At 35.3% G+C, this 25,614-nt stretch overlaps 1 protein-coding gene across 2 annotated transcripts in view; it reads left to right on the forward strand.

Annotated features, from left to right (window-relative positions):
* Positions 1–25,614, forward strand: part of LRRK2 (leucine rich repeat kinase 2) — a 125,551-nt gene that overhangs the window by 30,991 nt on the left and 68,946 nt on the right. For both annotated transcript variants that reach the window (XM_088798845.1, XM_088798849.1), the window contains exons 14-20: positions 112–224; positions 9,584–9,728; positions 9,856–9,995; positions 11,999–12,127; positions 12,201–12,371; positions 20,364–20,622; positions 24,083–24,271. In XM_088798845.1, coding sequence (XP_088654971.1) covers positions 112–224; positions 9,584–9,728; positions 9,856–9,995; positions 11,999–12,127; positions 12,201–12,371; positions 20,364–20,622; positions 24,083–24,271 — 1,146 coding nt within the window. The remainder of the gene's footprint in view (positions 1–111; positions 225–9,583; positions 9,729–9,855; positions 9,996–11,998; positions 12,128–12,200; positions 12,372–20,363; positions 20,623–24,082; positions 24,272–25,614) is intronic.

Below are 25,614 nucleotides of genomic sequence, written 5' to 3' on the forward strand. Positions count from 1 at the left end.
ATCATTCCTAATAAATCACAATCTGTTCAGCTTAAATCTTTTAAGCTGAAAAGTATTTATTTATTTATGTATTTATTTATCTATTTACTTGCATTTATTTTTTGCGTTTAGGTATGTCAGAAAAATCCAGGGAAGATACCGAATATCAGCAAAAGCTAAATATGGTTACAAAATTGTGTTTCAGGAATGATATTCACAAACTGGTCCTAGTATCTTTGAACAGGGTATGTATAATATAGGTTTTTCTGCCTTCATACTGTTAACCAGAATATGAAATTTGGGGAAATAGGGAGACATTTTTAAGTTAAGTTTTCCATCTTCTGTTTACTCCGAAAGTAGGAAGTTATGTGGTTAGAGACATATGACAGCAATAAGGATATAGGGGGTGAAGAGATGTGCCATTTCCGCTAAGATAAGTGTACTATCAGCTACAACCATCAACTATAACTGTACTATCAGACTTGGACAGGTCCTTTAATTGCTAGTATTGTAAAGCCACTTGTGTCTGCCCACTCGGAGAGAGAGAACCGAAGAGCTAGATGTACAACTCAGCCTCCTGAGCGATATCAGGAGCTACAGCAGGAGCTACAGATGCTGTTTTTCCTCTGTCTCTCCTCCTGGCTGCTTGACTTTATTTTCTGGTCCCATTCTGAACGATTCAGTCCAAGAAGATACACAGGTTACAACATTAAAGTTTTCTTTGATTTCTTTTGTTCGATTTTGTTGCTCTCCTCAGGGATAACCTCTGAAGTGGTTCAGTGTGCATTGTTTCTTCCCATTTTTACATATCTACTCGTATGTACATAGGTATTTACATATCTATGTACATTTGTGATAATGTATTATAATTAATATAATCAATGATCATACTAAGTATGAAAAAAGAAGAGCAAAATTACGTTTAGATTGTGCATTGCAAAAGGTATTGATGGAATTAAGATGATTTGGAAGTTCAACGTGATATAAATTGGTTCTTTGAGTAAAGAAGAAAACATGATTAGGGTTAATGTTTTTATGAAAGCAAGGGAGCAGTCAAGGTCATTAATGGAAATGATTACGTGTGATTTAGTATACTTTAAAAAATGTCATGAATTAATTAGAATAGCCTGCAGAGAGCTCTCCTTTAAAAATTCAATTTCAACTGAGCTTTATAATGTAATTGTCTGTGATATATTTGATTCATCTGTACGGAAACCTTAATATAATTCTTGAGTATAGCAATATAATGGGTTGAATTTAATTCCAGGAATATTTGGTGAAAATAAGTATGTGGAAGGAACTGTGTTAGGCACTGGAAAGACAAAAAAATGAATGGTTTCTACCCTTCTGTCATGGATCTCATAACCTAGGTAGGGGAATACCAGCCATGCATAAAACCAGTTCTACATTAGCACTTACTAGCTGTACTAGCTTTATAAACAGTGTTCTAGGAACACAGAGTAGGCGGCAGTTAATATTATTCATGGTGTGTGTTCACGAGAAACAAGAGGTAGCAGAAAAAGCCTTACAGGTAGCTGTGATTCTGGTGAGCCCACCTTTTCTAAAGTTATTGAATATGAGTGTGACATAGTTGAAGGAGTCAGGAGTAAAGAGACCCAGCTTTGCCATTAAGTAGCATGATGCTGAGAAAATCACTCAGCTCGCAGGTCTTTCTTTCTTTTGCTATATAATCCCAGGAGAAGTGGTTGAGAAAACTGCACCCCCACTCTCCCCCCCTTTTTTTCCCATGCCAACATCTGAGTAATGACATATAGCATCTCACTAAACAGTGACTGTCATTTGGAGGCAGGGAGTTCAGGTCACAAGGACACAGAAGTGATAATATTTTTTAAAAAATCTCCCCTACATAATTTCCCATGGATTGAGAAAAATGCTCTAAAAGATGAATTTGTTTCTTTAGCTCTAAAAGTCTGTGATTGCATGTCTTACTCTGAATAAAAGTTACAACGCATCGGAAATCTTAGGTCCAAATACTGCAGAAACTGTGAGAGTAACTATCATTAAACATAAGTATTCTTGGAGAGCAGAATTCCAAATAAGGTATAACTTTAAATTCAACTATGATTTACAAAGCAAAGGCTATAAAAAGTATTACAGTGAATCAATATTTGGATATATAAAATTCCAATAACAGTCAGGCTGAAGTTAAAATCTGTCTGGATCATTGACATTCTATTTATGCCTGATCCTTTCAGCTTTCTCCATACGTGAAAACTTCCAGTCACCTGTTCTAGAGAAATCTGTGTGTCCAGGATTGTTTCTGGAGAACAAAGTAGAAACTAGGACCCTCCACATTTTGGCTGCATCTGCGCTTTGTATGCAGTGATACTGCTGCTGTCTTTAGCAAGGGATTAAAAACTCAAGCCAATCTTCTGATTAAATGGACACAAATCAAGGAGCTTGTATGCTTCACAAAACTCTTGATGCTAATGTACCCAGTTTAAATATTGAAGACATTTATTTCAATTTTAAATAATATGCGGTGAAAGAAAGAGCCCATTTGCAAAAGCAACAATAACAACAATAAAAAGAAATTACATAGGAATAAAGTCAGAGAAAGTTTACAGGACAAAAGGAAACTGAGAGGTACAAAAGAGGAGTTGTACATATGAAAATATATATCATCTTTTTATTTGTTAATTTTTTTTATTGGGGAACAGTATGTTTTTCCAGGACCCATAAACTCCACGTCAAGTCGTTGTTTTCAGTCTAGTTGTGGAAGGTGCAGCTCACTGGCCCATGTGGGAATCAAACTGGCAACCTGGGTGTTATGAGCACTGCATTCTAACCAACTGAGTCAACCAGCTGCCCTATATCATCTTTTTTGATAAAATTTTTAATAACTAAAATTGATCTATATCTGTGAACCTGTGATAAAAATAATGGTAGTTTCTGGAACTAGATAAACTGGTATGAAATTTTGAGAAAATTAATTAAATAATATGCATGAATAATTAGAAGAATTTTTTAAAAAGAGGATAATTAATATGGCTCAACTCCAACAGATAACCAAATGTGTTATAAAGCTAGTAATTAAAATGGTGTGACACTGGCATTGGAGGGCATAGATCAGTGCCACATAATGATAATTTAGTAAATAAACTCAAATGCAAATGTGCAATTTGTATATGACATTCCCCCGAAACTGGGGACAAAAAAGATAGCTCAGTAACTTGTGTTGGAATAACTAACTCTCTTTTTTTTTGGAAAACAAAGGAAGCTTTATATTACCTTACTCATTCTGCCAAAACTCATTACAGATGGATGAGATTTAAAGGTAAAAATGTATTTGACATATAAACATATGAAAAGGGCCTCAAATGTAATCACCATTAAAGAAACATCAATTAAAAAAAGAAAGACCTTGTTGGGGATAAATTTAGTAATACTGATTGAAATTCAAACAGACATTTTCTGACCAGCAGTTCCACTCTAAGGACTTATGATGTAGATGTAGCTATACAAGTATACAAATATTTTTTTTTATTTTTATGCAGAATGTTCATTGTGACATTATTTGTAATAAGAAAATGTGGCAACAAATTAAATGCTTGTGTGGTAATCATTAGTGCTATTTGCCAGATATTTTCAGTTCTCCACCTTCTGGTGATCCTGGGGTAGTGCGTGTATTTATTGGCCCTTCTGTAGTTTTAGGTTCGATCATGTAACTAATTTTGGTGAAGCGTTGTAAGTGAGGAACGTTTGCCATTTCTGGACCAAATATTTAATTGCTGGTGAGACATTTTTCAGAACACTCTCTTAGGCACTATGACCTGTAATGTTTCGATGGTGGTTGCTCCATCAGCCGAGGTCCCTGAGTGACTGTGACGAGAAGAGACCCTCTCCTGCCTTGTAACTAACACACATCAAACATGAGCAAGAATTGAACTTTTTCTATTTTCAGTCTATGAAATATTGGGAATGTTACTACGGCTTAATTGAGTCGATCCTAACAATACGATGCCTATCAACAGATATTAATAAAATAAATTATACTACTTCCAAATTATGTCATTCTGTGTAGGGATTAAAAACAACCAGCTGAGACTCCTAATGTATTGTTATGGAAAAATTTCCAATTTTTCATGAGTGTGAATGTATATTTCAGGTACTCCTTTTTTTCCCTTCATGTATGTTAACATATTATGCACACTTTTTGGTGAAATTAGTCTATTTTCACTTCCTTATGTCTTTTCCCTTCCCTCCATCTCTCAATTAGAGCACATTATATAGTGTTTGCTTTCATAGCTTTTACTGTATGAAATTTTCTAATAGTTGAATTTGTGGACCCTGGGATCAGGATATCTGGGTTTGAATCTGGCTCTGCCACTTATAGACTGAGGTACTCTGGACAAGTTACTTAAAGTCTCAGTTTCATTATCTATAAAATTGATAATGGATTTATGAAGATTTTTGTGAGATAATTAATGTAAAGTACTCAGTACAATGCTTTAGCATATCAGTAAATGTTAGTCTTACTTATTTCCTCACCAATAAATAAATTATTTTCTCACCAACAAATAAATTAATTCTACAATGACAAGGTGTATGTATTTATATTAGCACTGTAGCTATACTTTCTAAGTTTGTTTTCATCTTATATCTACAGTTACATGGATTCAATGTTCACTGCAAGTCCTTTTGTTGTAGTTTTTCTATTTATCTTTTAGTTGAGTTTCTTTGAAAATGGTTTATTCCCTGAACATTTTAATGTTGTTGTTTGCTATTTGGATGCTTGAAAAAATAGTTTGGTTTGTTGTATAATATTGAGGTTTTATTTTCTTTCTTTGAAGACTTTGTAGGTATTACATTGTCTTCTAGTACTGAATGTTTTAGTGGAAAAATCTGGGACTAGCTTGATTTTTTTCTCACTTTTAAATGACTTGATGTTTTTACCTGGCTGCCCAAAGTATTCGTTTTCTTAAGTCCAGACACTTTATTATGATATATCTCAAGGTTAGTCCCGAACTATGGTGTCTTCTTTCTAGCTCTACATTCAATCTTTTTTTTTTTTTTTTTCTGGGAAGTTTTCCTGCATTGCAATTTACTTAGCTGGCAGCAAGAAAAGAGGCTGGTGTGTGCATTTTCCCCTTGAGCTGGCTAACTGGCTCTAGGTAAACCATTTCAATTATTTATATATTCTCTGAAAAAAATTGGAAAAATTGTGGAGCATAGGTGATGGGATGTTTCTAACTAAAGTCTATAGGTGTCTTCCCATTGACACTTCCAAAAATTTTATTTGGACAACACTTGTTAAGTATAAAGAAACTGGTAAATTCGTTTTAATCCTCATTTGAACAACAGTACAATACATCATTATTTTCAAGATAGAACACCTGATAAGTGAAAAGTCCGTCCTAGGCTTATAAACATCATATATATATGTGTGTGTGTGTGTGTATATATATATATATATATATATATATATATATATATATATATATATATATATATATAGTATATGTGTATATATTTTTCAAATTTATGAAATTTTGAAAAATCAAATTCCACTAGTTTAAATGATCAAGTAGTTTATTTGAGTCCTAGCACATGTAATAATGAGATACTCTGAATTTTTGTTGCAAGTCATTAGTCATTATTGAACTTCACCTGAAATAGAGACCAAGGGAACTCAAGGTAGCAAGAACCACTAGTTGAGTAGAAACTTGTTAGAGGTGATGATATTAAGGACAAGGATATGTGCTTTATAAATATCAGTTTGCTTGAATATATCTGACTTAAAGATACTGCTGTCAAGCAAAGAGAAATGTGTGCTTAAAGCTAAAGAGAGTTCAGACTTGTGTTTTGAGTTATCTCCTGAAAGGTTTTCGTGTCTCAATTGTTTTCATGAATAGCATAGGGGTAATACTTGTGTGTCTGTATCCTAGGGTTGTTGTGAGGATTAAATGAGTGACTCTGTATGAAGTGCTTAAAAGAGTGTCTGGCACATCGGTTTTGGCATCATTATCGTGGTTGTTGGTGTTGTTATGGTGACTTAAAGCCATGTTACTGTCTGAAATCCATCCATGAAGACAAGAGTTTTAAGACAAGAACGTTGGACCAACTTGGGAGTTGAAAGAAGAGATTGTAAAGGAGATGGGCAAATAAGTGCTTTCAAAGTTGGAGAATAATGAGGGGTGTACTGTGTCATGGAAACTGAGGGAGGAAAAAACAGTGATTCATTTATCAAAGGACTTTTCTTTGAATGGTTTTAATTCAGAGTGGTTAGGACAGAAGTCTGATTATATAAAATTAAGGGGTGAGCAGAGTGGGGGAGTGTAGTGGGTGTAGACTTTTCTATGAATAAGTTTCCAGATGAGGGAAAAGTGGTAGTTTGATGGAATGGAAGACCAACTTAAGGACGGACACTCTCCCACTTGTAAGTCTTTTTATCTCTGAGGAGAATGATAGTCCACGGCCTGAACTGTGGCCGTCACTCGGTGTTTACTGCACGGACAGTGAGTTACCTCATTTCATCCTCAAAACAACCCAGCACTATTAGGATTATTTTAGAGGTGAGGAAGCCGAGACAGATCCTCAGCCATCCCTCTAGCTTCACTTTAAATTTGCACCACTTTGAATTTCTTTATATTTCTTGAATAATACCTTTTGAGTAAATGCCACTTCTGAGAAAAGGGTATTCATTAATTTTCAATCGTCCTCAAATTCGTGGAACTATTAAGTGATGAGACATAATTTAAACCCAAGTTTAAATGGCTCTAAAGTACTTTTGCTACAAAGGGATTTGTTAAGATGGAAATAATTAGAGGATAAAGTGCCAAGGGAGTCAAGAATATGAGTGTCTTGTGGAATGATAGCTGAAACAATGCGCAAGTTGAGCATTGAGTGGATGGAGGAGAAGTTCTAGGTATTTCCACTGCAAGCATTTTTACCATAAACATCTTGACTATAAGCATTTTTCACTGCATAGCAAATTGACTGTAAGGCAATTTATCAAAGATAAAATAATTGGTTGATAGTTTTGGTTTACATTTGAAAACTGAATGTATTGAAGCTAGTTGTTGTGGGGACAGCGTCCCAGAGAGCATTTTCCAGGCTCTTAGCCTCACGTGGAAAGGTGTTGGCTCAGGTAGTAGGTGGCCATGAGCTGCGGCTAATTGACCATCAGCTGTAACCAGTTAGCCAATTAGCCACTGATACAACTCCCGTGGCTGCGTTGGTTGGTCAGTTGGTTGGGTGGCCGGCAGAGAAGTGGACAGCAGGTTGCGGGTCGTGTGGATCCTGCCTCCAGTGAGACTATAGTTCCGCCAGTGAGACGATAGTGGTATGACTCCCCTATCTCTGGCTCCGTGGGTGTTCCTTTTTGGCCTAGCCATATCTTACATTCTTATGTGGGGAGCAGGACCAGAGACCCTGCAGGCTGCCCCACACGACAAATGGCGCAGCGCGCAGGGTCCCTTGCACAACAGTTGTTAATTTGGTTTCAATTGACTAAGTTCTTGCAGTATTCCCATTTTTATATTATATAAATCTTAGGCCCCATAATGGTCTCAACAATAAGGAGTAGACATGGTGGTCTTAAAACAGTGGATGATAACCTCAGATGAAGCCAGATTGCAAAACTACAGGTAAAGTCAGATTGCATACTATACTAGAAAATGATGACTTATCAGTTTGCAAGTTCTGTGGCAAGTGCATTCATGCCTCCCATCTATTAAAAACAAAAGTTTACTTTTGTCAAATAGATAAGAGGAGGCTACTAATTCATAACAGTTTTAAAGATCATTAATTATCCATTCCGTAGGTAGAAAATGATACCTCTCTTTCGGAAGGAAGAAATGGTAGTGACAAAGAAAAAGTGTGATGCTGAACAAGGAGCTGATACTAAAAGAAAAAAAAGAAAAGAAAAGTATACTATGAATAAAAGACTTCCGTGACAATGTATTTTCATTTTTCTCAATGAAGTCTTTTTAATTTTGTTATTACCTTTTTATGTTTTATGTCCCTTATAATGTCTCTTTTTTATGTTATTTTATCTTTTATGGCAAAATTGCCTTATGGCCCATTAGTTGTGCAACAACAATGTTTGTGACAAAATATTTTGCAGCAAAGATGTTCATGGCAAACATACTAAGGGCAGAAAATACCAGACTTCTGGAGGAGAAGGGCACAGGATGAGAAAATGATGCTTATTCCTACACCCTATACAAAAAAAAAATAAAATAAAATAAAAAATGTTGACTAAGGACACTTGAGAGATGCTGAGGGGCTAGACTGGTAAAAGAATGAAAATCTGTTCTTTGACAGTGTGGACGTGAGAAAGAGTAGAAGGTTTTGGTTGAAAAGGCTACACCAGAACTTGAAGTCTGGCTTGAAGCTTTTTCAGCTCTATGGTATACCTGTGCTAGGGTCAGTCAGACCTCTGGAGTGTAGACACCATGAAACTAGTGTCCGTGAAAGGAAAAGTCCTGAGAAAGATAGCATTGTAATTTTTGAAAGGAAAGCTATCTGCTGGGCATTCACATCATGGTAGAAGTTTGGAACGCGCCATGGAAAAGCACAGATGACTAGTGTAAGAGTAGAAGCTATATGTCACAGATGTCAAGAGGGGAGGTGTGGCTGTAACTCACATGGTTGGTAGAAAGTGTGTTGACTGTGTTCTTCTCAGTCAGTGAGTAGGATGACCTGGAAAAAGAAGTGGTCTCTATTATAGAATACCAGTAAATAATGTCAAATCATCGGGAGGAATAGAGATTACAATGTTGGAAGTGGTAGTGATTAAGATCCCTGGGCTTTTAAGGCAGAAACTTTTATAGTCAAGTCCTAGGCCTAACACTATTCGCTGTGTCACTTGAGTTCTTGTTCCCACAACTTTGAACTTTGGTGAACCTATTGTATGAGGCTGTTGAGGGGAAATAAATGAGATAAGCCATGTAAAGCACTGAGAGTAAATTGTCAATGGGTTTTTCTATGGTGACAGGCAGCATTGCATTTTACTGGTTAAGTATGCAGGCTGTGGGATCAAACATCCCTGATTTGGTCGCATCTCAGCAATTTACAGTCTGTATGACTGTAGGAATAGTTACTCAAGCCCTCTAACCTTCAGTGAGCCCATCTTCTAATGGGAGTGATATTAGTATGTACCGTGTTTCCCTGAAAATAAGACCTAGCTGGACCACCAGCTCTAATGAATCTTTTGGAGGAAAAATTAATATAAGACCCAGTCTTAATTTATTATAAGACTGGATCTTACATAATATAATATAATATAAGACCGGGTCTTATATTAATTTTTGCTCCAAAAGACGCATTAGAGCTGATGGTCCAGCTAGGTCTTATTTTCAGGGAAACAGGGTATTTAATAAGGTTGTTGTGAAAAGAAAATGTATATAAAGTATTTAGCACAGTGCCTGGCACAAAACAAGTACTCAATAAGTATTAAAGTGTTACTTTTTAACTTTAATAATAAACAAAAGTAATTACTAATATAAGGCAGAATCAAGGATACTAGTCTTTATTTAGATTAGTTTATATTTTATCAGTCTATCACTGGCTTTAACTAAGATAAGTATTGAGAACTCATTTTTAACGCAAACATTTTTAATTGTCCTTTTGATTTTAGTTCATTGGAAATCCTGGGATTCAGAAATGTGGATTAAAAATAATTTCTGCCATAGCACATTTTCCTGATGCATTAGAGATATTATCTCTGAAAGGTGCTATTGATTCGGTGCTTCAAACATTGCGGATGTATCCAGATGACCAAGGTTGGTACAAGTTGAATTCAGGATTTAGAATGGATTTTTAGAAGCCTTGGATGTCTTTAATTTTTTTCTACAGTTTTGAGACTTAAAGCATTTAATTTTGATTTTTTTTTTTCTTTTATTCTTCTAGAAATTCAGTGTCTGGGTTTAGGTCTTATAGGATGCTTGATTACCAGGAAGAAGTTGTTTACGGGAACCTGGCATCTGCTAGCAAAAATTCTGGTTTCCAGTTTACAACGATTTAAGGATATGCCTGAATTACAGATTAAAGTATGTGCATTATCTTGAAGGGGATTTGAGATTTTGTGCAGATTTCTCTTTCAGAGCAGTTAGTATAATTCCCACTTTGAATTAATGGGGATATTCTAGTTAATTGAAAATAATTTATCATTTTGTAGTATTTTAATTTTAACAGGTAGAGAGAATTGGATTGAATCTCTAAAGATCCTATGTTTAATTATTAAATCTCTAAACTCAGCATGTTTATTTGCCATTTATATTTTCCATGAAATAGCAGAAAATGTGCTAAAGAAGTTCCAGCTAACTGAGCTTCATTTGCTTATATTTTAGGTAAATAGGAGTTACAATTATTCCAAAGTTTGTCATTCTCTTTGTTTTATTGTGGGCTGCTTACCTGTAGTAATTTTGCCCCTTGATTTTTTTTTTCTTGCAGTGAAACAATAGTTTAAACATTTTCCATACGGCAAAATTTAAAATGTGATATATAATAACTGTCTTTATTAGGAATCCAAGATACTGGCTTAAGGTTAATTCAGGGGAGATCAAGAAATAAGTTGTTACAGGATTTTTCCCCCCTAACGTTAGGAAAACAAATAGTTTTTTTAAGAGTTTCTGCATTAGTTGTGGTTTTTCAGTAATGGCATTTGCAACTTTATAAACCACAGTCAGCAAATATTTTCATAAATGGCAGCATTGACCAGGAATAAAAATGTCTAGGCTCTATCCTTTGCAGAGACTTTATTAGTAAGTGAGATAATGTATGTAAAGTTTTTAATTATAAAGTGCTTCTGAACACCCAACATTCTTAGATTAAAAACTATATTGCATTTTATAAATATGATTGTTATAATGTGCCTCCATCTAGACTGATTAAAGCCAAGTCAGAACTGATTAAAAGTAATCTGAGAGCAAGGAAATGATTTTGTGCAGGTGTGGTGCTCTCAGTTACTCAGTATTAATTCATCTAGGCCTAAATTCTAGGATCTCTGCAGTTGAAGTTGTAAACTATTGACCAGTGGACTGAATTTGGCCTGCCAAAATATTTTATTTGGCCGGTTCAGTGTTTACAAGTTTTTATTTTAAATTATGTGTCTTTTACATATTTGCATTACCTGCTTTGTTGCTGCATTCGAGTTTGCAGAGACCTCTGCTCTAGAGGTGGGTGGACCACATATTCCTCACACCTGCATAAATTAAGATTACTTCTCTTATCTAATGTTAGGATGTATTTGTAGAAATTCCAGCATCTTCAGAGCTCAAAATGATTATTTAATATTTAGATGATTTCATGAATATATGATATTGAATGATAATAAAAATCTAAAAACTTAAGTTGATATTTGGTGAATTTACCCTAACTAAATAATAATAAAGTCAAAAGTTGATTCTTTCATTAAAACATCATACGGATGGAGAGCCCAGACTACTCTAGGAAAACTGCTTAGGTGGTTTTAAAAAGCTATGGTGTGACTGATCATTTCTTTATAAATAATTTGCTACAAGGATGTTAAACCTCAGAGTGCCTCAAACTTCTCTCAAATACATGAATGAAATCTAGGAGCTCACATTTGTCTCTTTGAGGTTAAAATTTCAATAGAAAGCACAAAAATGTTGGGGAAATGCTGGGCTATCTAGAGAACCTAATCTGCAGTCTTGTAATAAAATCACTTTACTGGGCTATTTGGTTTGTAACCCCACTGATTCTGCTGTTCTAATCCTGGTTTTCATCCTGTAAGTATGGCTTCAGAAAGGGATATTTAAAAGCCGAATATTAGTGGATTAGGTATTTTTCCTGCATTGCTAGGTGATGGTTTGTTCACTAGAATTTAATTCTGTCTTCCTGCTGTATTTCTTAGTACTGGAAGAGCAAAGGGTATTTATAGGATTGTTTCAAGGTTTACAGCTTTAAAGTACAATTAAATCCAATAAATATACCTACTTAGTTAAGTGAAATATCATACACAGACCCTGTTTTATATTATTTACTTGCCTGTAATTGCTTATGTTGTTATTATTTTTGGTCACACTTTCAGGGATTTGAGACAAGCCTGAGAATACTGGAATTGTCAGAGTCTTTTTCCAAGCTGCTGGTACATTATTCCTTTGATTCCTTAATATTCCATCACATGTCTTCCAGTCTCATGGAACAAAAGGATCAACAGGTACAATATTTTTCACCTTTATGCTAACTGTTATGTGTGTAGCTGACTCTAATCCTATTTCCATTCTTTTCAGTTTCTGAACCTTTGTTGCAAGTGCTTTGCGAAATTAGCTATGGATGATGAGTTAAAATGTGTGATGCTAGAGAGAGCATGTGATCAGAACAATAGCATCATGGTTGAATGCTTACTTCTGTTGGGAGCAGACGCTAATCGAGAAAAGGAGGGAACATCTCTAATTTGTCAGGTAAATATTCAAGACGTCACTTTTTTCTTTTCTCTGTTATTCGACTCTACCATTGTATAGCTTGTACTTACATCCTATTATCGTTCACAACAGAATTTACCAGTTTGTTGCACAACTGCTTGTGATTCATAGTTGGGGTTTAGATTCACAGAATTTCAGAGGTAATAAGGTCTTTAGGTATTATCCAGTCTAATTCTTCATTTCACTTATTTACCTACCTTGTTAGGTTGACAAATAACTTTCCAAACGTGTCTCCTTCTATACATCTCTGTACAAATTGTTCTCCAGCCACACTCCACTCAACACACAGTTTTATTTTTATTTTGTTCATTTTTCAACCATTTTCTCTTTATTTTCAATTTCTATGTCTAGAAAGTTCTCCCCTCAGGTCTACTGCATGTGGCTATGTAGCTGTCTACTGCACAGTTTAAGGGGCACTGTTTCCATTGACTTTCCCTGCTACTGGCCACCCCCTCAGTTGTGTAACACTATACTGCTTACCTTCTCTCCCTTCCCTCGTGTGCTATGCAAACACATCTAATTGTTCTACGCTTCCTTCAAAATCTAACCCAAATTCTCTTTCCTCGGTAAAGCCCTCCTCACACTCCTCAATCACCATATAAAATAAAAATTTACTTCTCTGTAAGTATGTGACAATTTAGGTACACCTGTTGTATAGTTTGTGAGTTATATGAAAGTAGAAATGTACAATGTTTAGCTTTGTATCATTCACAATATCTAACTCATTGCTTCATATACGATGTAAATTTTAAAAAGTATTACTAAAGGATGTTACATGTCATTTCAAGTTTGTCTTTGTTGGATAAATTTTAGAGTTTTTAATAGCATTCAGGTAGCGTCATGTATATTTCCTAGAAATTTAATATTATTTCTAGCAAAGCAATTAAATAGTGATTTAATATATATTATTTAATAACCAGCAAAGTACTATGTTTTCCAATAATTTACTTTTAAAGCCTTATTTTATTTATCACTTGCCTATCAATTCAAATCAATTTGTCAACTATAAGATTAAATTAGTACTAATTAGCAATCTACATAAAAAGAAACCGAACCTATAACTCATTTTTATGCACAATTAATTTAAGCATTAAAATGGAATAAAATCAAATTGCTTAAATTTAGTCAAATTCCTTTTATGCAAGCAACATTAAAAATAGTTGCTTCTCTACTTTAAAGGTAATTAAATTATTTCCCTCAATAATATAATATGTTTTTATTGTGTAACTTTTGTGTGATCTTCAGATGATTTCATTGTTCCTTGGATATGTCAAAGAACTGAAAGAAACTTTCCCTTTCAATGTTTTGTTAGGGAAACAAGATAGCTAAAAGCACCTGAGTGAGATTAGTTTACATTCCCCATAGAAAGTGTTTTCTACTCTTTTCTCAATTTATCCAACTCTTTCTATGCAAAAAGGTTTTTATTTTATTCTTCTTTCCATATTCTTTTAAACTTAATCCACTTTTTAAAAAGATTTCTATTAAAATATAGCTAACGTACAATATTATGTTGGTTTCAGGTGTACACAATAGTTATTCAACATTTCTATATCTAAAGAAGTGATCACCATGATAAATCCAGCCACCATCTGACATTGTACTATGCTTTCACAATATTAATGCTATATTCCCTATGCTGTACATTACATCCCCATGACTTACTTGGTTTGTACCTGGAAATTTGAACCTCTTACTCCCCTTAATCTTTTTCTCCTCTTTTTAAATTTTTCAATTACAGTTGGCATTCAATATTATTTTACATTAATTTCAGGTGTACAGCATAGTGGTTAGACATTTATGTAATTTAAAAAATGATGCCCCTGACTAGTCTAGTACTCATCTGGCACTATTTATAGTTATTATCAAATTATTGACTATATTCTCTATGCTTTACTTTATATTCCCATGACTGTTTTGTAACTATCAATTTGTATTTCTTAATCCCTTCACCTTTTCCACCCTGCCTTCCTCTCATCTGTTACCCTAATAAATCTAGTATCCATATGACATTATACATAGCTATTACAGTACTATTGATTATATTCCTTATGCTATACTCTACATCCCCATGACTACTTTGTAACAACTAATTTGTACTTTTTAATGCCTTCCACTTTTTCATCCATCTCCCCCAACAACTATCCCATTTGGCAACCATCAAAATGTTCTCTGTATCTATGAGTTTGTTTCTGTTTCATTTGTTTGTTTATTTTGTTGTTAAGATTCCACTTAAAAGTGAAGTGATATGACATTTGTCTTTCTCTGACATACTATACTCAGCATACTATCCTCTAGGTTTATCCACGTTGTTGCAGATGGCAAGATTTCATAATTTTTTAAAGACTAATATTCCATTGTATGTATGTATCACCTCTTCTTTATTCATTCATTCCTTCAGGGACACCCAGGTTACCTTCATATCTTGGCTGTTGTAAATAATGCTTCAGTGGTTATGTGGATGCACACATCCCCTTGAAATAGGGATTTGGGTTTCTTCAGATAACTGTGAGAAGTGCAATTACTGGGTCCTTCTTTGTCTCTTGTTATAGCCTTTGTTTTAAAGTCTATTTTTTTCTTGTATAAGTATTGCTGTTGGTAGCACATATTAAGGGTCTTGTTTTCTTGTGCACTCAGCCCTCACACTTTTGATTGGATTATTTAATCCATTTACATGGAAAGTAATTGTTGATAGATATATAGTTATTGCCATTTTATTCATATTTTTTATTTGTGTTGTTGTTGTCGTTAATCTTAAGAAATCCCTCTAACATCCCTTGCAATACTGGTTTGGTGGTGACGAACTCTTGGCTTTCTCTTGTCTGGGAAGCTCTTTATCTGTTTTTCTCTATTCTAAATGATAGTTTTGCTGGGTAGAGTAATCTTGGTTTTAGGTCCTTGCTTTTCATCACTTTGACTATTTCCTACCTATCCCTTCTGACTTGCAAAGTTTCGGTGAGAAATCAGCTGACAGTCTTATGGAAGCTCCCCAGTAGGTAACTAACTGTTTTCCTCTTGCTGCTTTTAAGATTCATCCATTGTCTTTAAACTTTGGCATTTTAATCATGATGTGGCTTATGTGTGGATCTCTTTGAGTTCTTGTTTAGGACTCTCTGGACTTCCTGGACTTGTATACTTATTTCCTCTCCAGGTTAGGAAAGTTTTCCATCATGATTTCTTCAAATTGGTTTCTCAGTTCCTTGCTCTATCTCTTTTCCTTCTCGTACCCCTCTGATGTGAATGTTGGTACACTTGATGTTGTCCCAGAGGCCCCTTAAACTTTCCTCATTTTTTTGGATTCTGTTTTCTTTTTGCTGTTCTGTTTCGGTGTTTTCTGCTACCTTATCTTTTAAATTGCTGATTTGATTCTCTGCTTCATCTAATCTATTGTTGATTCCCTCCAATGTATTCTTCATTTCAGTTATTACAGTCTTTATTTCTGACTTTATTTTTTCATGTTTTCTATCTCAATTTTTATGTTTCCTATCTCTTTGTTGAAGTTCTCCCTGAGATCACTGAGCATTCTTATAACCAGTGTTTTGAACTCTGAATCTAGTAGATTGCTTGTCTCTATTTTGTTTAGTTCTTTTTCTGGAGCTTTGTTCTGTTCTTTTATTTGGGACATGTTTCTTTGTCTCCTCATTTCGGCTGCCTCCTTGTATTTGTTTCTTTGTATTAAGTAGGGCTACTATATCTCCCAGTCTTAGTAGAGTGACCTTATGTAATAAGTGTGCTGTGGGGCTTAATGGCGCAGTCTTCCTGGTCACCTCAGCCAGATACTCCAGGTGTGTTTTTTGTGTGGCTTGTGTGTGCCCTCCTGTTGTAGTTGAACCTTGGATGCTGTTTGCAATATCAGTGGGAGGGATTAAACCTCTGACTGCTGGGTTATGAGGACTGGCCATGACTATAGTGGAGGAGCTGTTGTGCAGGGGCTGACCCTACAGAGCAGGATTTGCTCTGGCAGGGTTCTGGTGCCTGCCCAGGCTTTCATTTGGGTATGTTGTCCCCAGAGGCAGCCCAGTGATGCTCTGGCTGAGTCCAAAGCTGTCCACTGGGCAAGAGTCCCAGGGCTTCCTGGGAAGGGCCCCACCACAGGCCACATTCAGCCACAGCCTATGCCCTGCTCAGGGCCACCTGGCATAAGCCACAAATCAAGCTGCTGATTGCCCCTGCCCATGCTGGGCTTGGAGGTGACTTGAGAGACCAAGTCACAAACTGAGGTTGGCTGTCACTAGTATCACACTTGGGGTTGCTCAGCTAGAGCTATGGACATGCTGAAGCCAGATGTTGCTTGTTTGGGTTTTGTGATCCTCTGGGAGATTTTAGGAAAGTCTGCAGCATGATCCAAGACAAACCATTTATACAGAAGAGTTATTGGACGTGGCTTGGGTGGGCCTGAAAGTTAAGTGGGGTGGGTGTCTCAGAGAATCAGGATGAATGAATGGTGTTAGCCAGGTTAATGGAAACTCAGATATGGCGGCCGCTTGTGTCTACACGCCAGTTTGGGGGAAGGCCCAAAAAAGAAACAATGGCTTCTGCCAGCTCCTTCTGTCTGGGAGAAAGCTTCCCCTCTAGCCCTTGTCCTGAAGTAAACAGCTCAGTTCTTCCCCATATGTCCCTGGCACCTGCTGTCCCAGAACTAGAGCTCAGAGTGAGCGAGTCCATCAATGAGTAAGTTCATGCACAGACCCTTTAAGAGGAGTGAGGGGGCAGCAGCTACTCTCGTCTCACTCAGCCACAATCTCCTCTGGTTTTCACAGCCAGAAGTTTTGGGGACTTCTCTCCCCAGCACTGGAACCCTGGGCTGGGGAGCTTGGTGTGGGGTTGAGAACCCTCATTCCTCTGGGGGGAACCTCTGCAGCTGAGATATCTCTCCTGATTTTTAATGGTCACACGTGGATGTGGGATCAGCTGGTTCTGCATCTCTGCCCCTCCTATCAGTCTTGACATGGTTTTTTCTGTATGTCCTTAGTTGTAGGGCTTTGGTTCAACTATACCTCAGGTGATTCTCAGTGATGGTTGTTCTGTAGTTTAGCTATAATTTTGATATGGTCGTGAGAGAAGAGGTAAGCACATTGTTTATCTACTCTGCCATCTTGACAGGATCCTTAATGCACTTATTTATCTTCTTAAAAAAATCAGGTATTTACTTCCATGGATTTATTAAATTTAAGGATTTATCCTAGTTGTCAGAGATTATTTGTATCTAACAAATAATAAATATTGAATTAATTTTGTGGATAGATTAATTGAACATACCTTGTTTTGTACTAGTGCAAAATAGGTAATCAAGACTATTCATGTGCCAGTGCTGCATAATTAAGGACTATTTAGAGCAAGGATTGAGTTAATCTTGTTAGGCTTTATGAGGAGAATTTAATGATACAAGGCATATGATTGGTAGAGAATAACATGGAAAATTAATATTGGGCGTGAAAATGCATGAATAGAAACCTGAAGACAACTAATCAACCCATGGTGGGAAAAATAAGTGTGAAGAAATTTGAATAAAAGTCACGGACACTTTTGTGGTGTTCATTACCAGCTGGGCAGTGCTCTGAGTTCTTTACACAATTTATCCCTCACCACAACCTTAGGAGTAGATTATAATATTATCCCCATTATACAGGTAAGGAATTGAGGCACAGAGAGGTTAAATAACTTGCCTAAGAATACTCTTCTGATAAGTAGTGGAAAATCTGCCCCCCAAGTGCCTGCTTTAATCTTTTGTCTACATAACAGATTCATGGTAGTGGTAGTGGTGAGGTTGTTCATTCATTCTCAAATGCTAGTTTGGAATATTTGGTTGCAATTTTTGGCTGCATTAATTATAAGTTAAAAGATGAGAGAGATGATTGCAAATGATAATAAATTATACTTTTGATGAACTTTTACTATATTCTGAATTATCTTCATTATTATTTAAGATATACAAAACTGTATTTCTGAGCTGTATTATTTTCTCTCATGAATTTGAAATTACTTTTATAATTTTTTTATTTTTTATATTTTTGTCTAAAACACTTATATATCTCTCTCTTCATGGCACCATATGACTAAAGTCTGCTTGGATCATTTGGGTCCCCCAACAAAAATACCTCTACGAAAATGTATTGAGCACTTTCTATGTGGAAAGCAGTGATAGATAATTAGTAAAGAATATAAAAGGGGTTTCTTGTTTCAAGATGGTTTTTTTTCTAAGCGTGTATTGGGAAAGGAGAGGGGATAAAATATAAATCACCTTAATAGGAAGTAGGTGGTAAGGGCCATAATTTAGAGATAAAAGTTTGCTGAGCTACAAAAGAAGGCATTTGCAATTGAGTTTCTTGGCCTTTTCTTCCCTACCTCTCTTCCTCTTTCCATTCTTTCCCCCTTTCCTTCTTCCCTCTCAAGGTCCCTGTGGGCCTTTAAAGAGGATTTTAGTAATTTGCGAGTTAAATTTTATATATATTTCATAGGCATTGTGCTAGGCCAGAGAGGCACAAATTGAATTATATAGCATCCATGCCTTTCATTCTAGATATAAAATGGATAGGAATGTCTGGTTCGATGTACTAAGTACTATGTTAAACCAAATAGGATTGGAGCCTGGAGTAGGAAGGATGTGTGTGACCTGGGAGGTTGATAGCAAGGAGTTACTGTACAAGAGACTTTGACGCTGTTCTTGAAGAATGAACATTTTGCTGGGTGAAGAGCAGAGTTAGACATTTAGGGCAATAAAAGTAGCGTAAAGGAAGGTAATGAGGTTTGAAAAATTGCATGTTGTGTTTGGGGTAATTTCCTGGAACAGGTGTTTTAGAAGATTTTTTAGTAGGATAGTGACTTGGTTATATATAGAGTTGAAAGGTCCTATAGCCGCCTTGGGGAGAATGGGTTGGAGGTGGGTGATGGTGGAGACCGGTGGGCATTAAGTTGGTTCCATTAAACCACAGAACTGCCCCCTTAAATCCCTTAGACACACTTTCATTCTAGAGAATTCAGGGATTTTTTTTCCCCCAATCTCCTTCTTCTACTGACCTGGTGCCTTGGATCTTAGGGTCTTAGTCTTTTTCTTTTTTAATCCTTAATTTGGGTTAGTGAAAGGATCACAGGCTCTGGAGCCGGAAGATTTGACTTCAAATCCAAGTCTCTTGCTGAGTAGTTCTAAGGGTTTGGACAAATCACATATCTTTTCTAGATATTCAACTATAAAATGGAGGTAATGATTTTTATGGCATGAGGTGTTTTATATAGCACAGTACCTGACGAACAGTGTTTCCATTATCTATTACTTTGATCTTCTGTTTGATAAAATATCACATTCTGTGGCCTTTCAGAAACTGTTCCTGAGAAGGGGCAGTGTGCTGTGTTACATGTTCCTTATCCTTCTCTCTGCGTTGGTTTTTGTAGCACCCAATAAGCTAAACCACCTTGGGCACATGCTCTGAAAATATAATATTAGGGGAAGGTAGAAAACTGAGAGACAAGATACTTCTTTGCGGTAATTCAAGTTTTTGTCCTGAGCAGGAAAACAAAAAATGAATGACTGTCCTTTGTATGTGGCATTAACAAACATTATAATATTTATATTCTATGTTACAAATGAAGGCAGATCAGTAAGTACTGTTAAGGTACTAGTTTCCCAAATGTGCAAACAGAAACCCAGAAAATGTAACCGATATGTATAATTGGTGGAGCTTCAGTTCTCCTGACTTCAAGGTTACGGATCTTTTTCTCCATATCGTGTTGCCTTTTTCATAATAATTGACTTTCATGTGGCCGCTTATTTGATTTATGCTACTCTGATATGTGTGGTGCTAATCTTATTTTATTTTCCTAATCTATTTCAAGGATGAGTTTGCCTTACTCTATTTTATTTTGTTTCTCTCTAAATTTAAGAACGCGGAGAAAAACTACACCAAGTTCAATTCACGTGTCTCCCAAAAGGAAGAAATATAGTTCTTTGATAAGCTTCTATGTTTTTTTCTTTAATAGGTATGTGAGAAAGCGAGCAGTCCCAAATTGGTGGAACTATTGCTGAATAGTGGGTCCCGTGAACAAGATGTACGGAAAGCGTTGACAATTAGCATTGGGAAAGGTGACAGCCAAACCATCAGTTTGCTCTTAAGGAGGCTTGCCCTGGATCTGGCCAATAATAGCATTTGCCTTGGAGGATTTTGTATAGGAAAAATAGAACCTCTGTGGCTTGGTCCTTTATTTCCAGATAAGACATCTAATTCAAGAAAAGAAACAAGTAAGTATTAAGTATTAAAAGGAAGATTTGGTACAAGTCATAGTTTTAGTAGTACTTTTTAAAATCACTAATTTCTCTTTTAGTTAGTTTTCATTCCAGTTTGGTACAACTTAAGCCAAAAATATTGTAAGCATTTGGATATCTTTTTTTTTTTTTTGGCATGAAATGCTTGACAGTGATATTATATTTAAGGGCTTTATGACCAAGCAAATGCATATTTATAAAGATAGATCAAAACAGTTGGATGTTTCTAAGGGGTTACATTTCCTTTTTGTGTATTTTATTTTTTATTATAAAAGTAATTCATGCTCATTTAAAAAATATGGATCCAATTATAAGGAAGAAAATATATAACAATACTATTTTATCATGTATAGGTAATAAATGCAGTTTTGTCCTTAGACTTTTTGTATGTTTACATATACATATGCATAACAATATATATGCAGAAACATACACATATGTACTTTTATTTTCAAGTTAACGTACTGTTAGTTTGCAACCTTGGGAGCTTCCGGGGTGAAATCTGAAACTGGTTCCTGTATATAAAAGGAAGGAGAGAGTGAAGAAAGAGGCAGACCACTGCAGATTGGTAGGTATTAGGTTTAACAAGCAAGGAAACTTACATACAAGGCTTGCCTTGGGCAATTGCAAGATGAGTGTAACTCCACACCCACCTGCCAGAATCTTAAAGATTTTCATAGAAGCCTGAACTGGGTTTAGTCACATATTCAGTCCAGATGGTCTCAACACCACCTTACTCTCAGGGCTACATCCTTGGAACAGCTCCCACTGTGGGGATGGTGGGCAGAGGATACATTCCAAGGACCAGGGAGTGTGTGAGGAGCCTCCGAGTCCCCAGGTCCAGCTCATGGGTCAACCAGCAGTCATGTCCTATCAATGACCTCCTCCAACATGTACTTTGTATTTCAATTAAGGATGTATTCTCCTTATATTTTCAAATTAATATGTATTTTGTATACATTATGTATATTGATGACAAGTTATCATCAACCTTCATTAACATTTCTGTCTTTTTAGGTCTCATTTACTCACACTAAATGTGGTTTTTAAAGCTTGAGCTCCTAGCTTTCCCTCTGTTACCTTACTGTCATGCCCACTCATTTCCCAACAGTTATCATACTCCGTGAGTCTTCATCTTAATGGCTTTCTTGTTAATAACATGTTTACTTTACTATCATTTTTCTGTTACACTCACCCGACAAAACCCCATTCCTGGTCCGTCCAACAGTCTGCTTTTGAGATAGCAGTATGCTGCTCAAGTATGCATCCATGCATATTGGTGATTTTGCATATTCAATGTCTCCAACCTTCTGGTGGAGAAGATCCCATCAGGATGAATTTCCTTTGGTTTCTTGAATGCTTCATATACTGGGGATGCCAAAACAATGTATACACATGACTTGTAGTCATCTTTTTTTATTGGCATATATTGAGTATTACAATTTTAGTACAGTTTTTTTCCTTTCTTAAAATGTGTATACATTTTTTTGGCACCCTCTATACTTTCAGACTTTCCCCAGTGTCACTCTCTCTACCTAACTTCCTTATCTTCTCTTTTCATCTGGATGTTTTTTTCATTCTTCCTGACTCAGCACCGTATCACTTTTTGCAAGAAAACATATCTGCCCCCATGGAGCCTGGGTGGAAGATTCTCCTACATGTTCCTGTAATATTTTATTTCTTACCTGTACTAGCACGTTCCACATATGATTATATTTTTGTCCTATTTATACTCTACCTTTGGTAAATTATATTCATCATGAAGTCAATGTCAATTTTGTCTATTGTTTAATCTTAATGTATATGCCAGTGTTTTTCACAGAGAAGGTACTCATTAAATATTTATAATATTGGGAAAAAATTGTGTTGATAAATTATGTTGTTAAGCATATATGGAAACAGGCACTTCACACAGTATTGACATAAATTTAAATTGCCCTCTTTTGAGGACAATTTGGCAATATCCTTTAATATTTTAAATGAGCATGCATGCTTTTTTAATCCAGCAATATACTAGTAGGAATCCATGATACAGAATTCTCAATGTGCATAAAAGGTGTATACAAGGATACACATTAAAATATTTATAATAATAAAAATTTAGGAAAACATCATAAGTATTCCTCAAAAGGAACTATTCAAATTAATCATGGTACATTCATGCAGTGGAGTGCTTTACAATCATTAAGGGAAAGGGAAAAAAAAAATCATCTGGGAAATCCAAATGTTCAGATATAGAATGTATTATTAAGTGAAAAAAAGGTACAGAACAGTGTTTTTAGTATACTAATGTTGGTGAGCACACAATTGGGATATTGCATTCATAAATGTTTGAATATGAAAAGAACATGTCAGGAAAAAAAGATCCAGAAATGGGCTCCCTGGTTGCACCTGGGGACTTTGGAAACTAATGAATTGTCATCAGATCCTGTGTTTCATTACTTCAACCAGTCTCATCCCAACAACCTGCTTACTTTAATCTTTGATGTCTGACAGAAAGGAATTGTGGGTTCATTGGAGAGAAATGGAGGGAGATTAACCCTTCACTGTATTCCACTTGTTCTGTATTAAGGTTTTTTGTTTTTGTTTTTTTTCACCATGACAATTCTTACCTAATTTAAAAAATATAATAATGTTATTTGATTGATTGGAGGATATAGTCATGATTTTATTGGCAGCTGGTCTGAGTAAAGAATATTTTGAATTCATAGCTTGAAAACATTTTTAAGGTACTACTGGACTGAGTCACATACACATGTAATAATGTGAACTATTTATAAGAGTAATATTTGAAGAAATTTTCCAGGTTATATGTAGGACATTAAAGACTCTGCAACTTATTTTTTCATAATGGAGCATAATATAAAATGCAATAAAATAAGAAGGATGTTAACTTTGAAATTCCATAGTATTTCCCATTAGAATGAATCACTTAGCAAATAGTTTTTAAAAATAACTATATCATTTATTGAGCATCTTCTATATTCTAGGCATTGTGCTAAACATTTTATATATATCATTTCATTTAATATTTTCTATAACCCTATGCTGTGTGTATTGTCATCTTCGCTTCCCAAGTGAGGACACCAACATTCAGGGAACTCATATAAGTTGCAAGTGGCATTACTATGATTTGAACACAGGCCTGTCTGGCTTCAAAGCCCAGGCCCTTTCCTGGGTTAATTTACTTTCATAAATATTCAGTTTCTTGGTTTTTTTTAAATCTACACCAGATCTTTGTATAAATTTCTATGACTTTTTGAAAATTAAAATTTACTATCAAGTATGCAATATCATAATTGTAAAGTGACTTTGGAAATAAGAATGAATAATTCTCTAGAAGTATGAGAATATATAAGAATCTTTTGTATGACATATGTTTATATTTGCTTAATTACTGATTTCTAAGTTGCTGGTATATCTTTTTTATTTTTAGATATAGGATCCACCCTAGCAAGAATGGTGCTCAGATATCAGATGAAAAGTGCTGCCGAAGAAGGAGCCGCCTCAGGGAGCCATGGGAATTTTTCTGAAGAAGTAATTGATAAATTTGATGAATGGACTTTCATTCCTGAGCCTTACGTGGACAGTGTATTTGGTCAAAGTGATGACCTAGATAGTGAAGGTATTTATTATATTAAAAAATTTTCCCTTTATGTTTTAAAACCCTTGTACACTGACATTAAACAATAGGAATTAAGACAAAAACCTGATTTAATTCATTTGGAAAGACTTGAGAGAAAATAGGTTCACTATTGGAAATAGTTAATGCTTACTAACACTGGTTAAGGCAATGACTTTCAAGAAAGTGCATCTCTGTACTTTTAAGTATTGGTGAATGGTGACTGTTGCAATCAAAACACTGTCCGAACTGGAATTGGATTCCATGTTCTGTCAATGACTGTATCCTTTTGTGGTTTGTGTAAGCCTCTCACCCTTATTAAAGATAGTGTTACTGGGATGTAAATGATAAACGTCTAAGTTTTGCTTTGCCTTGTGCACCTGAAACTTAAAAAAAAAAAAAAAAGATAGTGTTACTAACCCTCCAGGATTTTTTATAGGAATTAGAGAAAATGCATGTAAACTGCCCAGGAGAGTGCTTGGCAAATAGAAAGTATTTAACAAAATATATATTTACCTTTATGAAAATTAAAAGTAATATTAATATTTTAAGAACTCACTTGAGATAACTTTAAAAAATTGACATGACAATATATATATAATGACAGTGATTTGGGCTGACGTTTAATACAATGCAGTTTGGTAAAAATAGACTGAGGTGCTTTCTAATTGACATAGTATGATTAAAAACTTCGGGTGATAGAATACAGGTATTTGAGAGGGGCAAAACGTAAGGACTATTCCAAAATCCCATGTCTTAAGTTCAAATGTTTTTTAAAACTAACTTTATTGAGATTTAATTAATATAAAATAAAATGCACCCAATTTAGGTAAATATTTTCATGGATTTTTACAAATTCACACATCCATGTAATCATCACCACTGTCAAGTAATGCAATATTTTTATCATCCAAAAAAGTCCATTTATGCCTTTTCACAAAAAATTTCCCCCAGCCTTGGTCGGTGGCAACCAATGACCTGCTTTCTGTCACTATATATTAAATTAGTATTTCCTCAAGTTGCATATAAATGGAATCATACAGTATGCCCCCTTTTATGTCTGGCCGTTTACCAATGTGGTTGTACTATATTATACTTCCACCAGCAATACTATATGAAAATTCTCGTTGCTCTATGTACATCCTCATCACACTGCAACACTTGGTATTGTAAATCAATTTAATTTTAGCCATTCTAATGAAGGCATAGTTCTAGCTCACCTGGGTAGAATTTTTATTTCCCTGATGACTATTGATATTGGGAATATTTTCATGTTCTTATCAGCTATGCACGTATTTTCTTTGCAAAGTATCTGCTCAAATCTTTTGCTAATTTTAACTGTGTTA

The sequence above is a fragment of the Rhinolophus sinicus genome, chromosome 1 (assembly GCF_057876585.1).
Source record: "Rhinolophus sinicus isolate RSI-liver-muscle chromosome 1, RSI-T2T, whole genome shotgun sequence".
Taxonomy (NCBI): domain Eukaryota; kingdom Metazoa; phylum Chordata; class Mammalia; order Chiroptera; family Rhinolophidae; genus Rhinolophus; species Rhinolophus sinicus.